General features: G+C 36.7%; 1 protein-coding gene across 1 annotated transcript in view; it reads right to left on the bottom strand.

The window, feature by feature from the left end:
* LOC107554570 (trafficking protein particle complex subunit 9-like) overlaps window positions 1-25,286 on the bottom strand; it is a 171,180-nt gene that overhangs the window by 73,325 nt on the left and 72,569 nt on the right. The window contains exons 8-10 of the mRNA XM_016237130.1: window positions 21,944-22,054; window positions 9,295-9,448; window positions 5,162-5,252 (exon numbers count right to left, since the gene is read on the bottom strand). Of these exons, the coding sequence (XP_016092616.1) occupies window positions 5,162-5,252; window positions 9,295-9,448; window positions 21,944-22,054 (356 nt within the window). The remainder of the gene's footprint in view (window positions 1-5,161; window positions 5,253-9,294; window positions 9,449-21,943; window positions 22,055-25,286) is intronic.

The raw sequence follows: 25,286 nt of genomic DNA, 5'->3' as shown, positions 1-25,286 counted from the left end.
ATTCACAATGATTATAAAGTCTGTGCGCTATACTACATTCTTTATTATTAAACGAAGTGATTAGAACAACGTCAGTCTACATTAATCGACACATTCTTAGGAAATAGTGGGTTCACAGCGAATTATCAGAACTACTTCAGTAAGACAGTAATATCGTGCTTTACCTGGAAACCTAAAGCTGCACTAGGTATACATCACATATTAGCACAAAAACTTGATATTTTGAGCACTCAATTGAAAATGTGCACATAACGTATCAATCGTGCTTACAGGTTGTGCTTCGGAGAGTTTGTTAGTCCAAATTAAGAAGATAGAAGAAGCCAACGAAGATAAAAGCCAAGATTAGAGAAGCAGTCCTTGGTAAAGTGACATGCACACAACAAAAGGTTCAAATTGTATTTCTGTGGTATCCCAGCGTCTTCTCGACATGATGTAAACACACTAACTAGCGGAAGTGTTTGTGGGCAGGCCAGACTCTGTTCGTATTTTGCGGGCATTATGCAAATGTGTTACCCAGTGACGTATACCGTAACAGGCAAAAGATTAGAAAATATGACGACTTAAGGCGATTCAGAGTCGACTCTCTCTTTTGAGAGACAATATCTTTATTTATCATGCACTTTTTTGATGAACAACTTTGCAGATTGTTTTCATTTAAGGATAGCTACGTTATAAACTGCAAAAGAGATATTTTTCAAAAACCCATATGACCTGCTCTTTAAAAACACACACGACTTACAAAAAACAGTCGGTTATGTCTATGAAGGTAAACTGCTGGGAAATAAATTGCATGTTTATTTTAGATCTGTGTGTCAGCAGCAATATACAGTAAATAAATCAATAAATCCACTGCTCTGTTGTCTCCTCTGAGGCTGGGACTCTAAATAGTGTTCTGTGCTCGTCTGTGCAGCCAAAGACAGAACAGTTAGCATGTTTTGCTCAAACTTTCTCCATGGCATTAGAACTGGTACACTGTTGTCGCTTACGAAAACACAATAACGGTGCCGTGGGTGGAAACTTACAGATTAAGGGGCGGTAATATTATAATGAGATCCCTTTGCCACATCACCAAGGGAGCGAAATCAGACGCGCTCGTTTTCTCAGACACCTGCAGAAAAAGGCTTACCTAAACAAAGTGATTGGGTTCATCTTTTTCACGTTTCCTTAGTTTGGTAGATGCACCGGGGACCTGATTATAGCACTTAAAACCTGGAGAAGATTTTCATGATATGTCACCTTTAAATAAATGAAAGAATTAGAGAACCATAACCATATGAACCATAGTCAAGTTCTAGAAATAGCACACTTTAAAAGTTTGACAAAGTTTGTGTCTTTACTTTTTAATAATCCACCATCTAAAGCGCAATGACCCAGTGAAGGTCTCCTCGAAAAACATGTCAATTTAAGACCAGCAAAATGTCAGCCTTCAGAGCAGATTCATTTAGTTTGAACAGCACTGTTGAGTTTTTAACAGCAGAAGAACTGCAGGAGCTCTCAGCAGATCTCAATGTATATGAGAATATCTGGACTACAAGCCAAGCAGGTGCAGAAAGAGCTGTCAGACGCTCTGAAGCTCAGACGGGGTTTTAATCAAGAGTTCTGCAGCTATCACATCTCTGATAAATGCATGAGAGAGAGACTTCTGATAGGTCCATTAAAGCATTAAAGAGCGCTGACCGCATTTAATAGCTAAATAAATGCCGCTGATGATGGGAAATCATTTTAATGGTTCTTCTGCTGCTCTTGTGTGTTTGAAAGTCTCTGATGTTACTGTATGTGTGCGTGCAGGGTTCAGACATAACACTCAATAAAAACCCAATGCAAGTAAAAACTGGCTTTAACCTTTACATAAACTGCAACATAATGCATGGTTTAAATTGTATAATGTAACAAGTTTTGCTTAACAAATATAAATCCATGCAAATCCTTTCACCAAAATCAACATTTAAGGAACAAAATCAAAAAATTAATAAATTCTCTAAATTTATCCACTATTGGCAGGTGAAACAAAGCATTAAATCACACCAATACCCGACATGACAGGCCTGCCATAATGACAGATAAATAAGACACTAGTGCTCTGACAGCCACTTGTAGGCAAACGTAACACTGATAAACGCAGACAGAGATGATCAATGTGTGATTTGGAACATGTTTCATGTCACGGCCCGCTCATCTCAGACGAGTCCTCCAACATTTATGAGCTCATACATTAGTGTTATGCAGGTCCGCAGGCTTGAATAAACACAATCGTGTGATGTGTGTTGTGAATGGCTGCTGACCCCCAGACAACAAGGAGGAAGAGAAGAGGCACGACTGCAGATCCAAAAGGAGAGGAAACATGAGAGGGTGGTTACAGATAAATATAGACACAAGTTTGAGCTTTGATCTCTGAGTGCCATCAAGAGACAGACAGAAAAAGAGCTGGTTACATCACACATACTGCCACACAGGAAAGGTGAAACGGATCGTAGTTGATCATTTGCATGTGCTTCTAAGTCTTGCCGATTTAAACTTTCAAGCGGTTTAAGCCATTCAAGCATAAACGTAAACAGTGGAGTGAGAAATCTCATGTGCATCATTAAATAGGATCGGAGTATTCGGTCTTAAAGGGGCAGCAGCTTATAAATACCTGCTGTTCCATAAGCGCCACCTGCTGTCAGAAAGTGACATTCTCATTCAGCCCGTCTGCTGTTTTTGTTTTGTTCAGATGTGTTTTATGTAGTTTAGTTTCACAAAGCTAATGTCAGACCATTCTGTTTTTGCTTCAAATTTCGAAATTATACAATCTAAACAACATTTAGCATCTATGTTTGGATCGTAATTAAAATGCAGTGGTAGCCTCTGATTTTAAATAGAAAGAGCACAGACAAAGCCTTTGTTTCTATGAAGAGATTTCTTTCATGTTAGTTTTATTATTTGACATTTCAATTTCACAAAGAAATATGCAGCATTTTGTCTGAGAAATAATAAAAGCACACCTTTTCATTTATAATTTGTCTTAAATCTCATTTTAAAAAATTGTATTGTGTAATCGTAATTCATATCGCATCGTGAGTTGAGTGAATCATTACATCAATATATGCTACTAGTTTTTGCTGCGGTATCAAAGTGTTCTTTTAATAATATGTGTAATTTAAATAATAAAGAGCCATTTTTTTTACTCATACGAAAAATGATACGATCTGTCACTCAAAATTCGTAATATGATCCGAGCCATGAGTTGTGTAATCCACTGCACCCCTACTCTCTTGACTTGTCATTTGAAGAAAAAATACAACCACTGAAGTTTTTGATCATGTTGATTTGTCCGTAGAGAAGTTCAGCCAATGTTTTTTTTTTTATTCAGGCTAGTTAAATTCATTTTGGGCTACCAAAATCTAAAGAATGCCTGCCCGAAAGGCTACCAGAGATTTTGAAATTTTGCGAGCCCTGTCAGTACTAGAGGTTGCACCGACTAGTCGACTTCAATGCTCTGTCATGACGCTTGCCATGAGTTGTGTAATCCATTGCACCCCTACTCTCTTGACTTGTCATTTGAAGAAAAAATACAACCACTGAAGTTTTTGATCATGTTGATTTGTCCGTAGAGAAGTTCAGCCAATGTTTTTTTTTTTTATTCAGGCTAGTTAAATTCATTTTGGGCTACCAAAATCTAAAGAATGCCTGCCCGAAAGGCTACCAGAGATTTTGAAATTTTGCGAGCCCTGTCAGTACTAGAGGTTGCACCGACTAGTCGACTTCAATGCTCTGTCATGACGCTTTAAGCTTGACGTCGACTAGTCGCTGGTCCTATAGAGGCTGCAACAGGATAAGAAATCTATGAAGGACTTCCACATTTACGCTCCGTTTCCAAACAGTTCAAATGACAAATAAATGCATACTCTGAAAGCGCTCCACAAGACATGCTCGAAATTGAACGGGAGAATGCACGTTTTAAACAGCTTATTGTATAGGTACGTTAATCGCCGTTCTAATCTAATGCGCTGCTGCACTGTAACGCACACACATAGGCTACAGACAGTAGCGCGTACATCACGCGCACAGAATCATTCAGCGCGGAAATGTATTGTCAACACTGTTCTGTGATTTCTCAATAAAATAGCTTAGAAACTGAAAAGTTCAAGCATATATTTCTTAATAACTAAATTCCACAGCTTCACTTCTAGTAGAGAGACGCTGCCAGGTAGAATTAATTCACACACGCAATCGCTCTCACTAACGCATTCATATTAATGTAATCTTTACAGTGCTACTTTATCTGTATCTGATTTAGAATGAGCAGAAATCTGTGAGAAATATAACGACCCAAAGGCAAAAGAACTGATAAAAAAGCTGTTATAGGAGTAACAGTCATGTGGGCAGCACTGTGTCATATGCCATAGCTGTGCACAAAGTGTTTGTCACCGCTCCAGACTTAATTAATGACGTCATCAGCGACTAGTCAACTTCGACTCGACTTTCATCACATAAAAGTCGACTTCAAAAAATCAGAAGTCATTCAACCCCTAGTCAGTACTGAGGTTAAACTGAGGTTTGCCCCAGTGACAAACTGAAGTACCGTTAAATGTAAATTTTTCTTACTGTTCTTCATGTGTTAACTGCCTGATATACATTTTATTTGTTATATATTTAAACAAGTTGTGACCACGACATCAAATCAGCTTGTGATGGCACAAAAACTGCACTAAATTTCACTAAAATATGTTCTCAAAAAGTGGAAAGGGGTCATTCACATTTGGTTTCAAAAATAATAAAATAAAATAAAATCTCACTCATACATTTCAAATATGCTTAGCTATTTAGAACTGATTTGAAAGAATAAGCATTTTCGAGATACAACAACAACAAAAAAACTATTTTAAAACACAGCTCTAATGAAAACAGAAAGAATGGCTGCAACCTCACTTCCATCAAGTGCATACCTACATAGACCAACAATTATAAAACAGCACAAAGGATGCAAGAACATTGTTCTGCGTGAAAGCCCTATAACACACACAGTGAGGGACATTTCTCCTCGATTACAAATGCAAATAAGAAACATGAACAGAGACCAGTCCTACATCCACCACTGGAGACAAATAACCTCTGAGTGTGAATATATTTGAATATTTGCACTCATGAAGAAGGGGATGGAGAGAGCGGAAAGTGTTCTTACCCCACTGTAGAGGAGCCAGCTGCAGATGTTCTAGTATGAGCTGGTTGAGGACGCCCTCCACGCTGGCCTCCCCATGACGCTGAAGGGACGAGTGCACATTTGGTCAAGGAAAACATGGCTTATTGCTATCACTCAAAATTGCTATACTGGTGCATCATTAATGATGCTGAAAACTGATGCACATTTGATCAGAATGTCCTATGATTCTCTACCCTACTGACCTTTATCATCTTTTTCCCGGAAGCGTTCAGAACAATAATGCCACTCTATGTTTTCTGTGTTAAATTAGCCAAGCAGCATGCATGGAGACGATGAGCGTGTCGACGGAGGTGAAATATTTGCACACAGCGACACTAATAACAGCGACGAGAACAAAAGCTCATTACGTAACAGCAGTGATGCTATCAGAAGCCTCTAATGACTGTGAGCTGTGTAATGATGCTGAGCGCTGCACTGAGTCTGAGAGATGGCCTTCTTCCCAGCTGAACCATGTAAGTGTATGCTGGGATCTGGCAGAAAGGAAGAGATTCCTACAGCCAGATATGAAAAATAATAATAATAAAGAAACTATTTATTTGACTTTAAAGGAATAGTTGAACCAAAAATGAAAATTTGCTCACCCTTTGGCTATTCAAGAAGTATATGATTTTGTTTCTACATAAGAACAGATTTGGAGAATTATAGCATTACATCACTTGCTCACCAGTGGATCCTCTTCAGTGAATGGGTGCCGTCAGAATGAGAGTCCAAACAGCTGATAAAAAACATCACAATAATCCACAAGTAATCCACGCCACTCCAGTCTAGCAATTAACGTCTTGTGAATTGAAAAACTGCATGTTTGTAAGAAACAAATCCATCATTAAAGGTGTTGTTAACTTCAAACAGTTGCTTCTGGGTAAAACACGAGTCCATAATCCGTAATGTTGCTCCATAATTGCTTTCTCGAAAAAATAAAAACTCATCTTGTCTGAATCAGGAGAGAAATATGCACAGATCAAGCACTGTTTACAAGTGAAAACGGTCCAAAACAGCTCTAAACAAATATAACGGTGGATTTTGAAGTAAGAGGACAACAGGGGATGAACTTTTTCACTGGAGGAAGCGTTTTTATGGATTATGGACTCTCATTTTAGCCAGAAGCTATAGTTTACAAGCCTTAAAGATGGATTTGTTTTTTACAAACAGGCAGCTTTTCGCTTCACAAGACGTGTGATGGACTGGAGTCGCGTGGATTATTGTGATGTTTTTCTCAGCTGTTTGGAGTCTCATTCTGCTGGCACCCATTCACTGCACAGGATCCATTGGTGAGCAAGTGATGTAATGCAAAATGTCTCCAAATCTGTTCAAGATAAAGAAACAAACTCAGCTACATCTTGAATGGCCTGAGGGAGACAAATAAAAGGATTCACATTACACAAAAATGTAAGTGACCTCACGTTTCAGTAATTATTGGCAAAACGACAGACTATGAAGGTTACAGGCTACGCAGAGACATTCCTCTTTATAATATATTAGACTGGCATGATGGTTGGTAGACTGGCATGATGGCATCTTTGACCCGTAGGCCTAGTATGAACTTGGACACATTCTCCCACAGGGCGGCTCTGAACACAACCCTCATCTGTTACTCTTCACGTCTTTCTCTTCATATCCTTGTGATTTTACCCGTCCAATCACGCCCATGTTTCTACACATCCAATGACTGTATCTCTTGATTATTTATTATTTCAGGTGTTTATTATTTTGTAAGTGTCATTGAGCCTCCGCAGTGGCAAGCGACTCATGAAGAGAACAAGTGCTTGTAATCACGGGGGCGTTTAAATGCTGTTAAAATGAGGGACGTTCAGAGCTCGTGTCAGGCTCCTGGAATAAATGAGAGATGATGAACGCCACTGGATGATGCGTAAGAAACCTGAGCATCTGATTGGCTGCTGCGATTTTGCCAGTGTGCCTCTCTGTTTAGAGAATGTAAAAATACACAATGGCCATTTTCATAGCTACACCATAGATTTCTAAAGATATCAACATAAAGCTAATAGTTCATAATACTACAGGCTAATCCGAACCCTAAAAGGAAACTACAAGGAAACTATTATTTATATAACTTTATCCAATTGAGGACATCTCCTCAGATTTACGTCTGAGGACAAATTTGTCCTCAAACTATAGCTAAGTACATGTTTTGCACACACAGAAGCGCCATAAGTTTGAACCATATGTCAGTGCATCAAGCAAGTGTAAACGTGCCTCCTCCAGTACGTCCAGCTGTTAGAAACAGATGCTGTCAGACGGTCATCCTCACAGCTGGGACACGCGTAACACCCATAACACATTACATCACCCGAGTCACTCCACATACTCCAAAGCCAAAGCTCCAGCAACGTAGAACAACAACAAAAAACTACCAGGAGAGCTCATCTGAAAACATCTGATTCATAAATCAGACAGCTACGACTCTGATCTGATCGGATGAGCCTATAGTTAAGGAACTAATGTTGCCTAACTAAGGGGAAATCAACACACAGGCTGACATGGCTTATCGTTCATTATAAAATGGAAAGTTTTAAGTTTCAGATAAACAGCTATTTAAAACCATTTTTCTATGTTAACTGTGCCAAAATCAAATATAAAATAATAAAATAAATAACCTTTTATTTTACTTTTTAAAATAACCATCCCACTTACAGTATATAGCCAAATAACTGTTTCTTATTTATTATTATTTTTCTATTAATACTGTATGTTTAACTATGTAAATATCTGTATAGTTTATCATACTTTGCTTCCACCATGCTAGGGTATTCTAGAGGGTTTCTAAGGAAATTTAAATAAAATAAAATCAGCCTAATATAATACAAATAACTGTTTAACTATTTGAACTGTATGTTTAATTCTGTAAACATCTGTATAATTTATCATATTGTTGATGACAATTTTAAAGCTGCTTTGGAAAAACATATATCACAAAAAGCACTAAAAAAAGAAAAATAACTAAATATTATATATTATGTATATGACGCTGTCATATGCTAGGCAAGACCAACCCAGGCTCATTGGAAATATGTGCCTGAAATGACATTTCTGCAACACCGATATTAAGCCAGAGTAAAAAACGTCTTTTTCCCAAACATTTGTATGCATGCAAATTGTATAATATCCAAGATACACATTTCTAGTAATTGCACAGTTAATTCTCATATTGTATATTTTCTGAAAGTTTCGGAATATTTGTCTTCTCTCCAAATTTGTCACTACCGAAACACAGTAATAATAATTTAATTAGAAAGGTTATATTGACCTATTAAGATTTTGCTTACATCTACATTGTAAATATATATTTTTGCTATTTTATTAATTTTTTTTCAGAGGTAAATCAATAATTACATTTTTAACAATATTTCAAGTGTAATTTATGAGTTTTGTTGCATTCCAATTTTTCTTTATAAAAGGCAAAAAGTTGATCATACTGATTTCAAAGTTAAGGATTCATTAGTTTGAATATACATTGAACCAAAAACTATCATAACATCTTATAGTTGATAATTCAGTATACTTTATTTTTGACGAAACATCCCATGTTTCGGTAGTGACTGCACATTTTCAGTAGTGACAGTAATGCTTTGGTAGTGACCACATCACATTATAGAATTTTAACTTGCATACTAAAACATACTAAAAAACTGCATAAATGTACTAAAATTTTGTTTATCTCCCCCAAATATGAGGATTATGTGTTCCCTTTTATCACTACCTAAACAATGATGACATGTTTCGGTCATGACTGTTTCGGTAGAGACAATTTTATGGGATAACACCCCCCCCAAAAAAACAAAGATGTCACTACCGAAACGCCACCCATTGTTTCGGTAGTGACAATTTTAGATACTTTTGAATTTTTTGCAGAAATGTAGATGGGGCAAGTATTTCCAATGAGCCTGGGTAGGGCAAGACTGTGTATTTCAGTGATTGTACCACGATTAAGGTATTGCCTTAATTTAACCCCCTTAAAAAACATTGCTTTTAAGAAAGTTGAGCTACTCAAATTACTCAGCTTTGCTGACACTGTAGTGTCAAGAAGAAAGTGTTAAGGGAATAGTGTTATCAGGACAGCTGGCTTTAGTAAAGGATATGATGGTCCAGTGGATGTCCAGCGTGCTGTTGATGAGTCCTCCCTGGACCTGCTGTCTCTTCTCTTCCTGTTGGCGTACTGTAGCCAGTCGCAGTGCATCATGGTCAATCACGGGCATGCTGTCAAAATCAAACTTATCCACCTGAATGGCCATCCTGCACAAACACAGAAGCACACCATGTTCAAGTGAAGTGCTATCATTCAAATCCACAGCAAAAATCCTTTTGTTTCACAGAGGTTGCATGGGAGGCTCAGAAATTAATACTTAAAATATCAAATTTCATTTGTGTACATGATGTTCAGAGACCGACAACACAAATCCATCATCATAACAGGCTTGTCAAAAACTGTCAACAAAAAATGCCAAGGACATGTGCACAAGCTCACAAAACCATTTCAGGCTCATAGAAATGGCAATAAAATATCCTTGACATTTCCATGTTCTCCATTATCAGCGAGCAGAGAGAAAGACAAAACGGAAGAGACAGAAAGAGCGATAGAGGGATGGATTAATGAAGGAGATAAGACCCTCTGGGGGGCTTTTGGGAGACGCTCTCAGGCCTGGAGTTGGATCGCAGCATTTCTGGAGAAGAAAAAACCTACTGCAAATCTACTGATACCAGATAGAAAAAAAAAAAAAAAGCTGTGACCTCACATAAGAGCACAATATCAGTTGTTTGAGTGTGTGGTGTGGAAATTATAAATAGGACAGTTCTAATACAAAAGAATACACTATGTTCTTACATGTGTTTGAAGAAAACACGAGGGGTGCTCACCTGTTAAAAACTCAACAGCATTCTAGGGAGTTCCAAAGAGTTACTAGTGTTGCAAAGTGGCTGATAAAGGATTCTGGGTGGTTTCTAGGTAGTTACTGTAACTGCCGGCCCTTGTCAGCAGAGGCCACACTAAAATGTGTATGGCCATATTTAAATAAATAAATATAATTATTTTTACTTTTTAATTAAGCAGCATTTTCATGCCATGTGTTCAGGAGAATGAACGAACAAACGAACAAGCAAACAAACAAACATGATTTTTTTTAAAAAGTATATTAATTCAAATAAAGCAGTATTTTCATGCCATGTGTTCAGGAGAAATAAAATACATTGCAATTTAGTTGGGATGGAAGGATGAATGGAAAGACAGAAGGATAGATAGATAAAATAAAATATATACATAAGATAAAACATTTTTTTAAATAAATAGACAGAGGGATAGAAAGAAGAATAGATAAAATAAAACAAACAAATAGAAGGATAGTACAAAATAAAATAAATAGATAAAAGTATAGACAGACTGATAACAAATCTAAACTAAGCTAAAATAAAATACAATACTTTGGATGAGACAGACAGACAGACAGACAGACAGATAGACAGATAGATAGACAGATAGATAGACAGATAGATAGATAGATAGCAAACAGCACTGATCATACATTCTGACTGCGCACACATCCTCCAGTTCTTCCTTCATTCATTCATCCAGTCCACAGAAGACAACAGGCCGAGATCCCAGCAGACACTGATACATAATTCATCACACATGCATTAAGGAAAACACAAACAGCCTGCAGCCGCTCTCTGTTTACACAGCCTGTGGCGAACTGGGCATCATGCAGGACGGAATAATTATTAAGTATCGTTCTGCTTTCATGCATCTGGCGCTCTGACGCTGCAGTGGATTGAGACGCTCGACTCCTGACAGTGAAGCGCTCAGATAGCAGCAGATGAAACACAGCATCAGTGAAGCTGGATGTCTCAATCTCCTCTGCTCCTTCATCTGTAAACTCTCCTGCTTGCTTGCTTTCATTTGTTCTATTGTTGGTTTATGTGTTTGTTTTGTCACTGTGACATTATTTCATTCATCTTTGTCATTCTTTAGGTTTATTTTAGTTGCCAGTTCTTTTATACCTTTGCTTGTTCTTTTCCTTCTTTCGTTCTGCCAATGTTTCTTTCATTCACTGGTTTGTTTTTATCCTCCAGTTCTGTTTCGTTTAATTTGTTTTTTTCTTGTTTGCTTTGTCATTTTTCCAGTTTATTCTTTCATTCTGCCATTTGAGTCACCTGCTTTTTTTCTTTCGTTCTTCATTATCATCCTTACATTTTTGTCTGTTCTTTGTTTCATTTTCCGTTCAGTTTCAATGCTTCCATTCTTTTAATTTCAAACAAGATTTTTTCTTTGTGCTTCCTGTCTTTCTATCTCCTTATTTGTTATTCCTTCCATTCTTCAGTCCTTCATTTTGTTCATTCCTCCTTTCATTCATCTATCTACCTTTCTTTTTGTTCTTCCTTTTAATCAACCTTGCTTGCTTTCTTTTTTATTCTACTTTCATTTCTTCTTTCTTGTTCTTCCTTCCTTACTCCATTCTTTTCTTCCACCCTTCCGTAATTCTACCTCCTTTTCCCTTTCTACCATCCTTCCTTATTTTTTCTTCTTCCTACTTTTTGCTCATTCTTCCTTTTTAACCACCCTTCTTTCCTTCTATTCTTCCTTCATTTTTTTGTTATTCCTTCTTTGTTCTACCTTCCTTTGTTTTTCCATTCTTCCCATCTTCCATTTTGTTCTTCCTTCCTTTTTCTGTGTCCTTCCTTCCTTCTTTCCTCTTTCTGTTCTACCTTTCTTCTTTTTTCTAAATTCTTTCCTTTTTTGTTATTGCCTTTCTTTTAGTTCTTCGTTCCTTCCATCCATTTTCTGTTCTTCCTTCCTTGCTTCCTTATTAGTTCTTTGTTCCTTTATTAGTTCTTCTTTTCTTTATTCCTCTATCTGTTCTACCTTTCTTCCTTCTTTCCTTCCTCTGTACTTCTACCTCTTTCCTTATTTGTTCCTCCTTTTCTCTTTCTGTTCTACCTTCCATCCTTCTTCTTTCTGTCATTCGTTCTTCAATCCATTCTTTTTGTCATTCTACCCATCATGCTTCCTTGTCTTTCTTTCTTTCTCTTTCCGTTCTACATTCCTTTCTTATTTTTGTTCTAATTTCTTTTCCTTTTTCATTCCTCCTTCCTTCCTTTAAGCTCTTCATTTTTTCCTTCTTCCCTCCTCTCTCTTTAATGCAGTCAGTCATGATGTTCAGTCACCTGATGTTTATGAGACGAGAGGTTAATGTCGGTGAAGAGGCTGCAGTTGTCTTGAGCTTGACACTGATGGACGTGTCAGTAAATGTGATCTGATTTGCGTGTAAACTGATCCTGTAAAACAACACACAAGTGAAAGGAGACACGGAGACATGATGGACTGATAAATACGACGTCTGAGATGTGGAATCTCATAAGAGAACTCCAAACAAAGATGTCTCATTGCAAAACATAAGCAGCGCTCAGAAAAACTCACAGAAATGAGAAGAGAGATGCCCAGTGTAATAAATCCAAATGCAAAGAGATTCGAGGCTCATCTCACAACAGACAACGAGAAAGACAGAAAGATCCCCTTATAGACACTCCACTGAGAAAACTCAATTCAGCAGTTACTATTTTAAAAACAAACCAAAATGAAACTGGTGACTTTCAAGATGCATTTTCTCAGAGAAGGTTTTATCATGAAACCCGCCTGACAGTTAACAGCTAATGTTTCAGTTAGCATACAGAGCACACTGTCAGCAGGCCAATTATAACACTGACACTAAAAATAACTAAGATTACTTAATAAAATAAGGAGGAAAAAATCTGAAACTAATCAATCTCACTAACCAATTAGTCAGTTGGATGTCAAGTGAACCAGCCAACCGGTGTGATTCATGCCTAAAGCTAATGTCCCACAGAAATGCTATGTAAAATTATATTTAAAATTATATTTTGCATAACAAAAATATAGTTTGTATATAGGACACTGAGATTTTTTTTCTTCTAAAAATAAGATCGTCTATTTGTTATTTGGGATGAAATATGACCTGAATATTTTTAACCAAATACACACAGTTATGATGGGTTTTTGTTTAGCATGTCCATCTTATTACCATATGAAGAATAATACAGCATTTTAATGCAGTTTCTTGACATTTCTTGTACAAAATATGCAAAGGTAAAACCTCAAACACACACATGCAGGTGCAAAGAAACACACACACACACACACACACACATCCCTGTTCTTCATCATTAGTTGTCAGTATCAATGCATCTGGACTCAGTCAGACAGAGGGTGTTATCATTCTATGCATGAGCACAAGGAAAAACAAAAATGAGAGAGAGAGAGAGAGAGAGAGAGAGAGGACAAAGCAAGACTGAAACAGATCTCTAAAGATTGAAGGATACAAATCACACATACATGCACACACACACATACATAAACATACACATTTTATAGGTGACTGAGGGAGAAGAAAGGAAAAAGTGACAGAAAAAAAATCCTACACTTGAAACTATAGCTCATATAAATTCAATGGTTAATTCAATGGTTCAATTAAAAAGACATGCAATCTGTGTGTAGCGTCTGCGTAGGATCATGCTGGAGTGTTGGACTGTTACAGAAAAAAAAACCAACACTTGAAACTATAGCTCATATAAATTCAATGGTTAACTCAATGGTTCAATTAAAAAGACATGCAATCTGTGAGACACATTTATATGCATGTACAGCATGCAGATGCATTTTAAAACAACCAATTTGCATGATTTTTCAAGCAATTACAGCAGTTCATCAATTTCAGTTTGATCAATTTTCAATACATATATTGAATATGTATTTTCCCTCTCTAGATATATATATATATACATACATACATATACCGTATATATACAGGAAGAGAAAATATAAAATTTTCAATTATCAATATTTTCAGTATAATATTTTATCTATCTATCTATATTCAGGAAGAGAAAGATACAGATCCAGCATTTATGCGATCAGGGCATTTTGCTGCAGTTTGAAAGTGTCACTGACTGTCTGTTCAGAGAGGAGAGTGAGAGAGAGAGATAGAGAGGGTTATAATTAGCTCACGTGTGTGTTCTCTCCCGTGACTCCAGCAGCAGAAACACTGAGCTATTTACAGACTGCCTCCCCGTAACCCGCGGTTACCGCCACACACACAGCAGCATCACTGCGCCACGGCAACGCCACATCACCCCATCTAGCATCAGAGCAGCATCTCAACATCGCATTAACTCACTGTGTCATTCAACTGAAATTATAATTTTATACAATCAAAACGACACAATCCCTCATATGAGTCCACAGAAAAGAAGACAGGTTATTAAATCCCTCCGACTGCAAGAGTACAATCTCAAAAATTTCAAATTATGTATGTGTAAATGTTTTCTTCATTTTAATAGTGATGTTAATAAGCATAAACTAGTTTATTTTTTAATTTATATATTACTCTACTATTTTCTTTAAAAAAAAATTATTTAATTTTATTCTAAAAAATGTATTAATTTTTTTTTATTTAATATAATTGAAATATAGCTATAGACATCCAGCAGTGGACTCTGTTGAGCCAGCAATTCATTCATTCATTAATATATTATAGTTTTATATAACAGTATATCCAGGACCGGATTAACAATAGGGCTAGGCGGGGCTGAAGCCCCAGGGCCCGAGCAACGAGGGGGCCCGTGATTGGCTGTGGAGTAGACTGACTGAAGCACCAATCACCAAAACCCCACCACGCCCCCACTTATTAGCGCTATTATTTAATGGAGCTTTGCCATAAATTCCATATATTACCATTAGATATTGAAACGTCACGTTTGAATTTGGTTTACCAATCAAATGCATTTATTCTGTATTTGACTTTTGAACGAACTGTACGCGTATCTATCAGGTAGTCGCTGCGCCTGATGTCCGCATTCACCTCCACTCTTCACTTCATTCCGGCATAACTGGAAATGGTCACGCAAAGAACAATCTTCGATAAGTAAAAATGTCAGCTATTCTAAAAAAACAATCTGAGAGAGGGGTTCAAAAAAAAAGAAAAGCGTAAAAGACAAACAGCAGATAAAACATAGTCAGTAAAATCCCCAGCTATCAGGTTATTTTACTAAAGATGATGATGGAGTAGAAGTTGTGAAACAGCAAGTGGACCGTGCACATGGAGCAGAAAAACAGCGCCATCGTCCACACAGATTTTAGGTTAGTTTGATTATTAACTTGATGGATGTATTTGGCTTTTTGTGTTTGAACAAACTCTATATATTCGCTTAAGGGTTGGGAAATAACCCGGTAGAAAAATGTCTATCGTTTTGCGCGTCATGATGTAAGCGTAAACGCGTTTTAAGCATTGTGGTTTAAAAACAAATGGTTTTAAACTATTCATGGACATTAAGCAGCGGGGCAGAATTCTTGTTGGTAAATGCGCGCGTTAAGACGGTTTCAGCCTGATACGCGTGGCGCGCACCAGCTCGAACAGCGATTGACTAAACTTGAGTTATATTTCGCGCCTTGAGCTTAAACGTTTAAATACACATAGTTCTGTGTCAAAATGCCAGCCTTTGCGAGTATCCTCGTCAACACAGTCAGTTGTGTCTTACATGAACGTTAATAGTTAAAAATAAAGCATGTGTAGTAGTAGGCTATATGAGATTCTGGCATTATATGATCTTCACCCAAAAATGAAAATATTGTCATCATTTACTCACCCTCAAGTTGTTCTAAACCTGTAGGAATTTATTTGTTCTCCTCAACAAAACAGAAGATATTTTGAAGAATGTTCATAACCAGAAAGTTTCTGGTCCCCATTGACTCCAATAGTGTTTTTTTGTTTGTTTTTTTGGTTACCAGTATTGTTCCAAATATATTATTTTGCGTTCAACAGCAGAGGGAAACTCATACAGGTTTAAAACAACAACAGAATTTTCATTTTTGGGTGAACTATTCCTCTAAAGCAGCCTAATATAGCTGCTGCTGCCATTTGTGTCAATAATGTAAATCAAACATCAGAAAGAAAATCACTCGACTGAATCACTTTTGTAAAATAAGTAAGAATTAATGTATATTAAATTTATACAGTGAAGACTATTCAGTCTATTTGTACATTTACTTTATACAATATAATATTTCTTATTCATATTTTAAAGTTTTTCAAGTAGGTTGATTTCGTATGTATCTTTGTGCTATTATAATTTGTGAATATATGTATATATATATATCATTATTGTGATGTGGGGCCCTGCAGTAAGTCATAGCCCCAGGGCCCAGTGAGGTCTTAATGCGGCCCTGAGTATATCCATATACTCAACATTTGTTTTGTCTCTCGTTTTTGTCTGCCATCTTGAATTTAGTTTTCACTGAGCTTGTTGCACATTTTGAAATTGCAATATCTGTGACGAATGCATGCAATGCTGCCTTAGCAATGGCCTAAACAAGGTTTCTTAGGCAGCATAATTGCACTCACTTTGCTGTCTGTTGGGAGTTATTTTCCAAGATGCCTTTAAATAATTCCTATATAGGCATCTTACGTTTTGAAACAGAGCTACAGACTTGAGACTCTGGGAAAGGGAACATAGCAGTACACACACACACACAGTAAAAAAGGAAAAAGTGGCCCTTCATCATGGAGGAAGCACTTAGAGGCTTGTTGCTACAGCAACAGGCTTTTGTTTAAATTATGTGGGTAATGAAGTTGAGCAGAGTATGTCACACTAACACAAAGTAGAGAGAGTGTAAAAAACCCAAAATGCACAATGTGTCACAAATTCAGTGCCCTTAATGGTGTTTCAAAAGGTATGAATCAGTGACAGTTCAAACAAGCTTCCACACAAATCAAATATATGCACAGGTGAAGACGCACATATGATGTCAACACAAACACACTCACTGTGACTGGCATGAAGCCTGCTGGTTTTTCTAACACAATCATTTTCTTACCAGAGCTCTACAGCTAAAATATTTTTTAGGTGAAAGAAATACATAAATGAAGAAGAAAGCCAAAATATTAAATTCCATGGATGAATATTGCACACAATAGAGTAATGCACTATTTTGTAGAGGTGAGTCAAAATGATTAATTTCACCTTTGGAGCCAAATAACTGACTTTAGAAATGTGGCAGCATCATTGTTATTTTTACACAGAGATTGGTAGGTCTATTAGTAGAATCTGTTGACTTTAGCAATCCTTGTTGCATTGCCAATAGGTGATAGTTCAGAAATGGGGGGAGAAGTACTTTTCATATTTTTTCCCAGAAATGTGCATGCCTGTAACAAGAACCATTAAAGATATCTCAATACCATTCAATGTGGTTCCATGAAATTGTAAATATATTCAGTGTTTAAATATGCATGTTCAATGCATATTTGTTCAAAATAAATAAATAAAAGAAAATAAATTGTTCACATTGATTAAGTTCATACTGTTTGCATTTATAATTGTTCAAGCTGAAACACACACTCATGCTTCTTATTAAAGATGAGAACATTAAAATCTATTCATTCTTAGAAAAACTAAACGTTTCTCAGATCATAATCCAAAATCTAATGTTAGATCAAAATCTAATTAAAACTAATACCTTAAGAACCTAAGTGAACAAATAACATATCAATTTTCTTATTTAATAAATAAAGATATCTAGGCACAAAAATAATTAGGCGAGAGAGATGTAAGTACTGTACTATGCAGAATGCTTTCTTATAATATTACTTTACAGGAGATCATCTGAAATATAATTAGGACTATTAGTTTTATTTCTCATTTCTCATTAAGTCTTAGTTATCACTTCTCCCTGCCTTGAGGACAACTTAAATAAAAAGTGGCACATCATATCCTACTCTCTTCAAACCTTCAGATAAATCTGCCCAATTAAAGCTCTCATTAGAGAGTCAGCTGACTGAACACAGACAGGCTTGACTTCAACCAGTCTGGCTCAATATGAATTTCTTAAAATTTGACGAACTTTATGACCTGAGTTTCTTATCTGCTCAAATATGCTGCCACTTAAAAATGTGCAGTAAAAATCAAATATTGCAAAGATTCATTAAGGGGAAAAAAACTAACAAAAAATTGTTACAATAAACATTCATCATCATCATGAACAATATTTAGGAATCAGGGGGGAAAAATAAACATTTTTGCACATATTGGCTAAACTGAATATTTATTTATTTATTTTTAACAAAACAAAATAATTAAATCTCCTTATTTTTGTTTGGTCTATTTTGTTTGATGAAATCAAAGGTTTATGCTCTATCCACTGCTGAAGAGAATAATAATAAAAAATAAAATAAAAATCATTTTAACATGCACTGATGAAACATTCACAATAAAACCTAGAAAATGTCTTAATGAAGTAATTGGGTCAATTTTGATGTTATGTTATTTTTAAAGCAGAATGGGCCCTTGACCAGTGCAGAAAACACAAAATGCACCAGTAACAAAAAAAGCAACCAAGATCTCATCTGAATCTTAAACACAACAGCACTTCACCCAGAGAAACTCCAGCGTATTCAGCTCTTACAGAAACAATCTCTCTCAAACAGAAAAAATAGGGCTGAGGAGATCTGAGGCTCAGAGAAATCGATTAGTGAAGGTGAGCCCTTGCACCGCTGGACGCCTCATTGTCACGCTGGCGGCCCACGGATGACTGACAGGAATGATGGGTGTAAAGCGAGGAAAGTGTCATCCTTTAAAAAACCTCTCCCTGAAAGCATTCATCATACAGAACGAGGAAGAGGAAAAGACACAGAACCATCACGAGATGAGACATCTCACGTTATGAGAAAAGATAGAAAGAATCTAACACAATAACACATAACACACACAGTGCCATTAAAGAGGGGGAGACCTGATTTAGCCCTCTAAGAGATCAATAACCAGTACACACACACATCGATCAGCATGTAGTCGTTTATATTTCATCCTCCAGAATAAATCACCCCGCAGCTTCAGGAACTCTGTAATCTGTTCATCAATTCTTTCTGATTCAGGTATCGGCCAAAGCAGCACGGTTCCCAATCGAGTCATTAATCAGGTGATCCATGGAGGTGATCGGGAGAAGGGAATGTCACCCGCAGGGCATCAGAACAGCTCGTACACGAAGAAAATGCAGCTCTGCATGTCAACACAAACCTATAAACAGGGCTGGATTTATGCATAGGCATTCTAGGCACGTGCCTATGCTCGCTCGTCCAGGGGAGGCCCAAACACAACGAAGAGAGATGATATTTTTTTTAAGTTATGGGCTATCTACAAACAGTAAATAACCAAAACCCCATGAAGACAAATATAACAACCAATAGGGTAAAAATGACACACTATTTCCATGTTTTCCACCTTTTTATGTACGGAAATCACACTGTCTTTCTCCCATTCTCTCTCACAGACGCACACACAGTACAGACACGCACTCGCGCACACACGCGAAGATGTGAACAGAAACTTGTTGTCAGCGCTGCCCCGTGAATTGATCAATAAAATAGTTTCGCAGCTGAAAAGCCACATGACATTTCTTAGTAGCAAGGTTTTTGAAGCAGTTCAACTTAAAGATTCGCTATTAGTAGACGCTGCTGCTGAACACTACTGAGAGACACACAGACACAGGTATTCACACGCACTTAATCTCTCTCTCTCTCTCTAATAACTGCATTAGCCTGCATATCAATGGCTCAAACCTCTGTTATTAGCTCTAAAATTACGTTTTGGAATTTGCAACGGAAGGTTTAGGATGAGGTACGTAAGAAATTACTTCCAAGACATCTGTCATGTTTTCGTCCTGAAATCTTGTGTGTTGAAGTAAATCATCTGAACAATGTCTTGAGGTGGTTGTGACTCCAGGCCGTTAAAATTATTAGAGAAATAATGCATTTCCGAAGTGGTAACATGGTCACAGAGCCTATTAATGGAACGGTTCTTCGTTCTCAAACAAATTAAGACATTCAATTTTTATTGACTGAACATGAGCGCTTATTGCGATAGAAAACACGGTTTCCACTGATTACGAAATATTTTTGTTTGCTGGGGTGGTAACATTATATATTAATAGTGGGAGCCCAAAAATTAGTTTCGCCTATGTCACGATAAGAGGTCAATCCGGCCCTGCCTATAAAGCACTTTATGATGGCTACATTTCCAGCACGATGGGATTTTTATGCTTTTAGTGGACAGGACAGTGCAGAGAGAAAGGAAAGTGTGCATGTGCGCTACAGCAGTGGCACTGGATTCAAAATAAACAAGGAATTGAGAAAATTTACCATAAAAAATATTGGAAAACACGAGAAAATGCATTTAACATTTAAAAAAACACTACCCTTTAAAAGTTTGCGGTTTGTAAGTTTTTTTTTTTTAATGTTTTGAAAGAAGCATCTCAGCATCATTACTCCAGTCTTCAGTGTCACATGATCATACAGAAATCATTCTAATGAGCTGATTATATGAGATTCCAGATTTTCAAATAGTTGTATTGTCCTATCATAACAAACCATGCATCAATGGAAAGCTTATTTATTCAACTTTCAGATGATGTATAAAACTAAATTTAGAAAAAATTACTGGTTTTGTGATCCAGGGTCACATATATTAATTAAAAATATATATTTTTAATATTATTAAATTCATATGTATTCTGAGTTCATGATAAATGTATGAGTTTTATTTAAAAATGTTGAGTTTACAGAATTATAAAATCCACTAAAGTTGCACATTCTGATAACATTTTTTTTAGTGTATGTATTAAGCCTCTCTCTCTCTCTCTCTCTCTCTTAATAGCTTAAACAAATTGTATCTCACATTTGCTTGGCTAGTGTTCATTTTGGAACCTGGTGCACAACAAACTCTTTTATTTTTTTTCCAACAAACATAAAGCAACGTATTATATCTAAAGGGATATTCTGATAACATTTAAAAAACAAATCACCCAAAACATGAAATTTTAATCAATTTTAATTTATATCTTGCTCTCCTTTGTAGCTCTCAAATCTAATTTAGCATATTCAAAGACGTGTCGCAACAGATTTAATGTCAATGACACCAAATCCCATTTGAGTGTCTCCACCAATCACAAGATGGCGAGTTTGAATATGCAAATGTGATTTGAGAGCTGCAGCGTTGAAAAAGGTTTTCAGACAACATTTCCTATCGTATTTCACAAAAGAAACCACATCATATGGGTTCAAAAAGACACGCTTAATGATGACTGAATGTTGATGTTTGGGTGAATTATCCCTTTAATGATTGACATGATGATATTTTCTCTTCATAAGTTACCTGGTTCTAAGTTATCGGCATCCAAAAAGAGGAAATAAGTAAAAACATTACATGAATCAAGATTTAATCATGATTTTTCTTGTCTTTAATACCCAAGTCAGACAGGGAATAAAACAGTCGCATTTGCGTTTTATCCTTCATTCCTTCAAACGAAAGCATCTCATGTGGTGAATCCTGTCTCCTTAAGTTTGCATTTCTCTGCAATCTTCAAAAAAAGCAGCTAAAGGCAATTTCAGAGAGATGCATCAAAAACCTGCTGTGACGTATATGGAGACACTGTAAGCGTGTGACTGTCTCTCCAAAGCTCTATGAAAGTCAGAAAGTGTGACCAGCTGCAGCTCTGGTTCATGAGAGTAACTTTCATGAAATGGAGAGAGGGACAGGTAATGCCGTCTGACAGTCTACAGACTTCAATCAGCCAGACAGACAGCGATACATCTCCCCGATGAAGGAGGATTCTGTGTGAGTGAGTGAGTGAGTGTGTGTGTGTGTGTGCGTGCGTGCGTGCGTGCGTGCATGTACCTCTGACACTCGCTGGCGTGCAGCACCAGGTCCTGGTTGTTCTTGGCAGACAGCGTGAGCTCATGTTCGGTCGAGTTGAACACATCGAGAAGTAGATGACATTGACGAGTACTGCAGAAAAATAGAGAAAGACAAACCGAGGAAGTATTAATGAAGTACAGAACTCACACCTGGCGGATCACTTAGGTTGCTTTCACACTGGGCTCATTTGCTGTGGTTCGAAACCGAGTGCAATTGTTCCCGGCACCCCCCGCAGCATTGGTCTGGTTTTACACTCTGTTGATTCTATCGAACCCCGGTGCATTTGTGGTCATCTTACATCATCACAAACGTGCACAAAGTATGATAGAAGCGTGGGTCAATATATTGTGTTTTTTTATTAATTTGGCGCTATTATGCGCAGAGTAAACGACTTATGGTTTTACTGTATGTGCGTTGCATGTAGACGGATATTTTGAGGAGACAGCGGATTACCATTCATTTGCCGCACTGACTGCAGTTGCTACACGCGAATACACTGCAGGCTCACTCTCACTCAAATCCAAGGTAAATCAGCAACACTATCATCACTTATATGTGTTTTGCTGAAGAAAATACATTGTGATCGGTTAACACGCATGCGCAGAATCTCAAAATCTCAATTATTCTGTCCCCACTCAAAGCAAAAATCAAGTAAAACTTGTAAATATGCACAGTTGTAGCCAATCAGGGCAAAAAAGATTTTTAGATATATAAAAAGTAGAGATCATGATGTGATGGCCGCTGTGTGTCAACACACAAGCAGAGCAGTCAATGTCTCTCTCTTTCTCTCATTTCTTACAGTGATCAGTGGGGAATGAATCATCACAAGAGATGCTGCCAAGTTTTAAATAGCAGAGAGAAAATGAGAGCGAGTGCCAACCAATGCTTACTCAACACCGAGCATCCCTCATTCTCTCGCTCTCCATCAATCTCTCTCAACTCGTGAACAGATGCTGAAAGAGTCAAATGACGTCACAGCCGGAAAACACTGAGGCACATTTTAAGTTTAACACAACATGAATTTGAACCCATTTAAACTCTCTTAATACACATTCTGGATCTCACTAAAAGAGAGTAAATAGGTTTGCATTCATAATCTTCCTTCAAAATAAACATCTTTTTGTTTAGCCCATTCGCTTTTAGCTGTTCGCTGGGGGTTTCAAGACAATAAGATGAGATTTTCTGTAAAGCTGCTTCGAAATAGCATGGATTGTGAAAAGTGCTTTACAATTAAAACATGTAATGCACTTACAGTAGAAGTCTGTGGATGTTGTAAATGTGAAAAATAATGTACATACCATGTAGATAACATTGCCACAAGAAGATTATACCTGTTGACCTAAAGTCAAAGAACTGCTAACACTAGCTGTGTAAAGGTAAATCTGATGCAGTCATTCCCTATGAATAATTTAATATATAATATATGAATTGTTATTTATATAGAATTTAAATATATTACTATTACAATAATATACATTAATACATTTATTTACTATAACAAAATATCTAAAATAACTTTAACATCAACAATAACAGCTTTTCATAAATGTATTATATTGCCATTTATTATAAAATACTACTACTAATTATTAGTATTATTACTGTTGTTATTATTATTATTATAACTACTACCTAGCATTTAAATCCACATCAAATTACAATAAATGTATTTTATGTTATTATATGACTCAAAAACAGTGATAAACAGCCATATTTAACTATTTTCATATGTAATAATTTAATACAAACTAGAGTATTATAATATAATAATATATTAAATATGGAAGCCCATTTCCACCACAAGATAAAAATGTAATTATGGAAGCCTGTTTCCATCACGGGATTAAAAAATAAAAAAGGTAATTATGACTTTTTATCTCACAATTCGGACTTAAATTTGGAAATAAAGTCAGAATTGAGAGATATAAACTCAGAATTCTGATTTTTTTTTTCTTGCAATTCTGAGTTTACATATCGCAATTCTACATTTATATCACACAATTTCAATTTTTCAGAAAAATTCTAATTGAGAGAAATAAACAGAGTTGCAAGTCTGAATTGTGAGATAAAAAGTTGCAAAACTAAAAACATCTAAAAACAATATCCTATTTAACATTAATATAAGTTTCAGATTTCTGCTTTGAATCATCTTGAATGCTTCGCTCCACAGACTTCCATTATAAGTGAATTAATGCACATGTTTTAAGCTGTGAGTTTAAGCTGTATTGAACCCCAAACAATCCTTTAAGGCACTGGATTTGTGAAAGATAAAATGTCATGAAGACTGTAGCTTTCTTTGATTTGGCATTTGAATGTTTTCTTTCCTCCGGAGTTCCTCGTCTCACTACATCCGCTCACACCACAGAAGAGATAAAAGCTTTTTTAAGAAAGGTTGTTTTCATTTAATGGTCTTCCTGTATTATTTGTGTGTTAAGTGTGTCTAAAAGCGATGGCGAAGTGGGCATGTGTTAATGGTGTCTGAGTTTAGTAATTAAACTGTTGCTTTTATAACATCCTGTTGAATTTACTTGGTCAAACACACACGCTGTACATTTATCCACACATAAGAGTGTGTGGGTGTGAATTAAAGACACAGGCATTAGTCACAGGCCCCTTTACGTGTTTGGAAAGTATCGTCCCCACATCTTTAAGAAGAGAAATAAAAAGAAATAACCCAGGCAGTCCAATGAGTATTCATCAGATCTGTGGTGTGGAACAGACCTCTCCTCTGCCTACATTATTCAGTGCAGACGATTGGCCATTTGTCTAGACCCACTGCCCAGAAACGTCTAGAACAAGGCTGCCCAAACTCGGTCATGGAGGGCCGGTGTCCTGCAGAGTTTAGCTCCAACTTGCCTCAACACACCTGCCTTTAAGTTTCTAGTATGCCTAGTAAGAGCTTGATTAGCTGGTTCAGGTGTGTTTAATTGGGGTTGGAGCTAAATTCTTCAGGACACCGGCCCTCCAGGACTGAGTTTGGACACCCCTGGTCTAGAAGATTTTCATCTCAGGAACAATTTCATCTCCTCAGAGGTAGCGAGCTGAAGAACTGCACCTCGCTCGAGTAGATCCTTCAAGAGGCTCTGAACATTAGTGTGTCTGAGTGTGTACATGTGTAAATGCTTCCCGCTCCTATCAAAACTGTCCTGTATGTATATAGTGTTATAGAAGGAATTTATAACGCCTTATAAAAGACATTGAATTTCATTAAATGTTTTCATAAATAATAAGCACATTAACAAAACTTTACAATATTTACCCATTCACAGTCACTTAAATACAGTGGGGAAAGAAAGTATTTAGTCAGCCACCAATTGTGCAA

The sequence above is a fragment of the Sinocyclocheilus grahami genome, unplaced genomic scaffold (genome assembly GCF_001515645.1).
Source record: "Sinocyclocheilus grahami isolate Dianchi unplaced genomic scaffold, SAMN03320097.WGS_v1.1 scaffold507.1, whole genome shotgun sequence".
Classification (NCBI taxonomy): domain Eukaryota; kingdom Metazoa; phylum Chordata; class Actinopteri; order Cypriniformes; family Cyprinidae; genus Sinocyclocheilus; species Sinocyclocheilus grahami.
The sequence above is the reverse complement of the archived record's forward strand: the minus strand, read 5'-3'. Positions and strand labels throughout refer to the sequence as shown.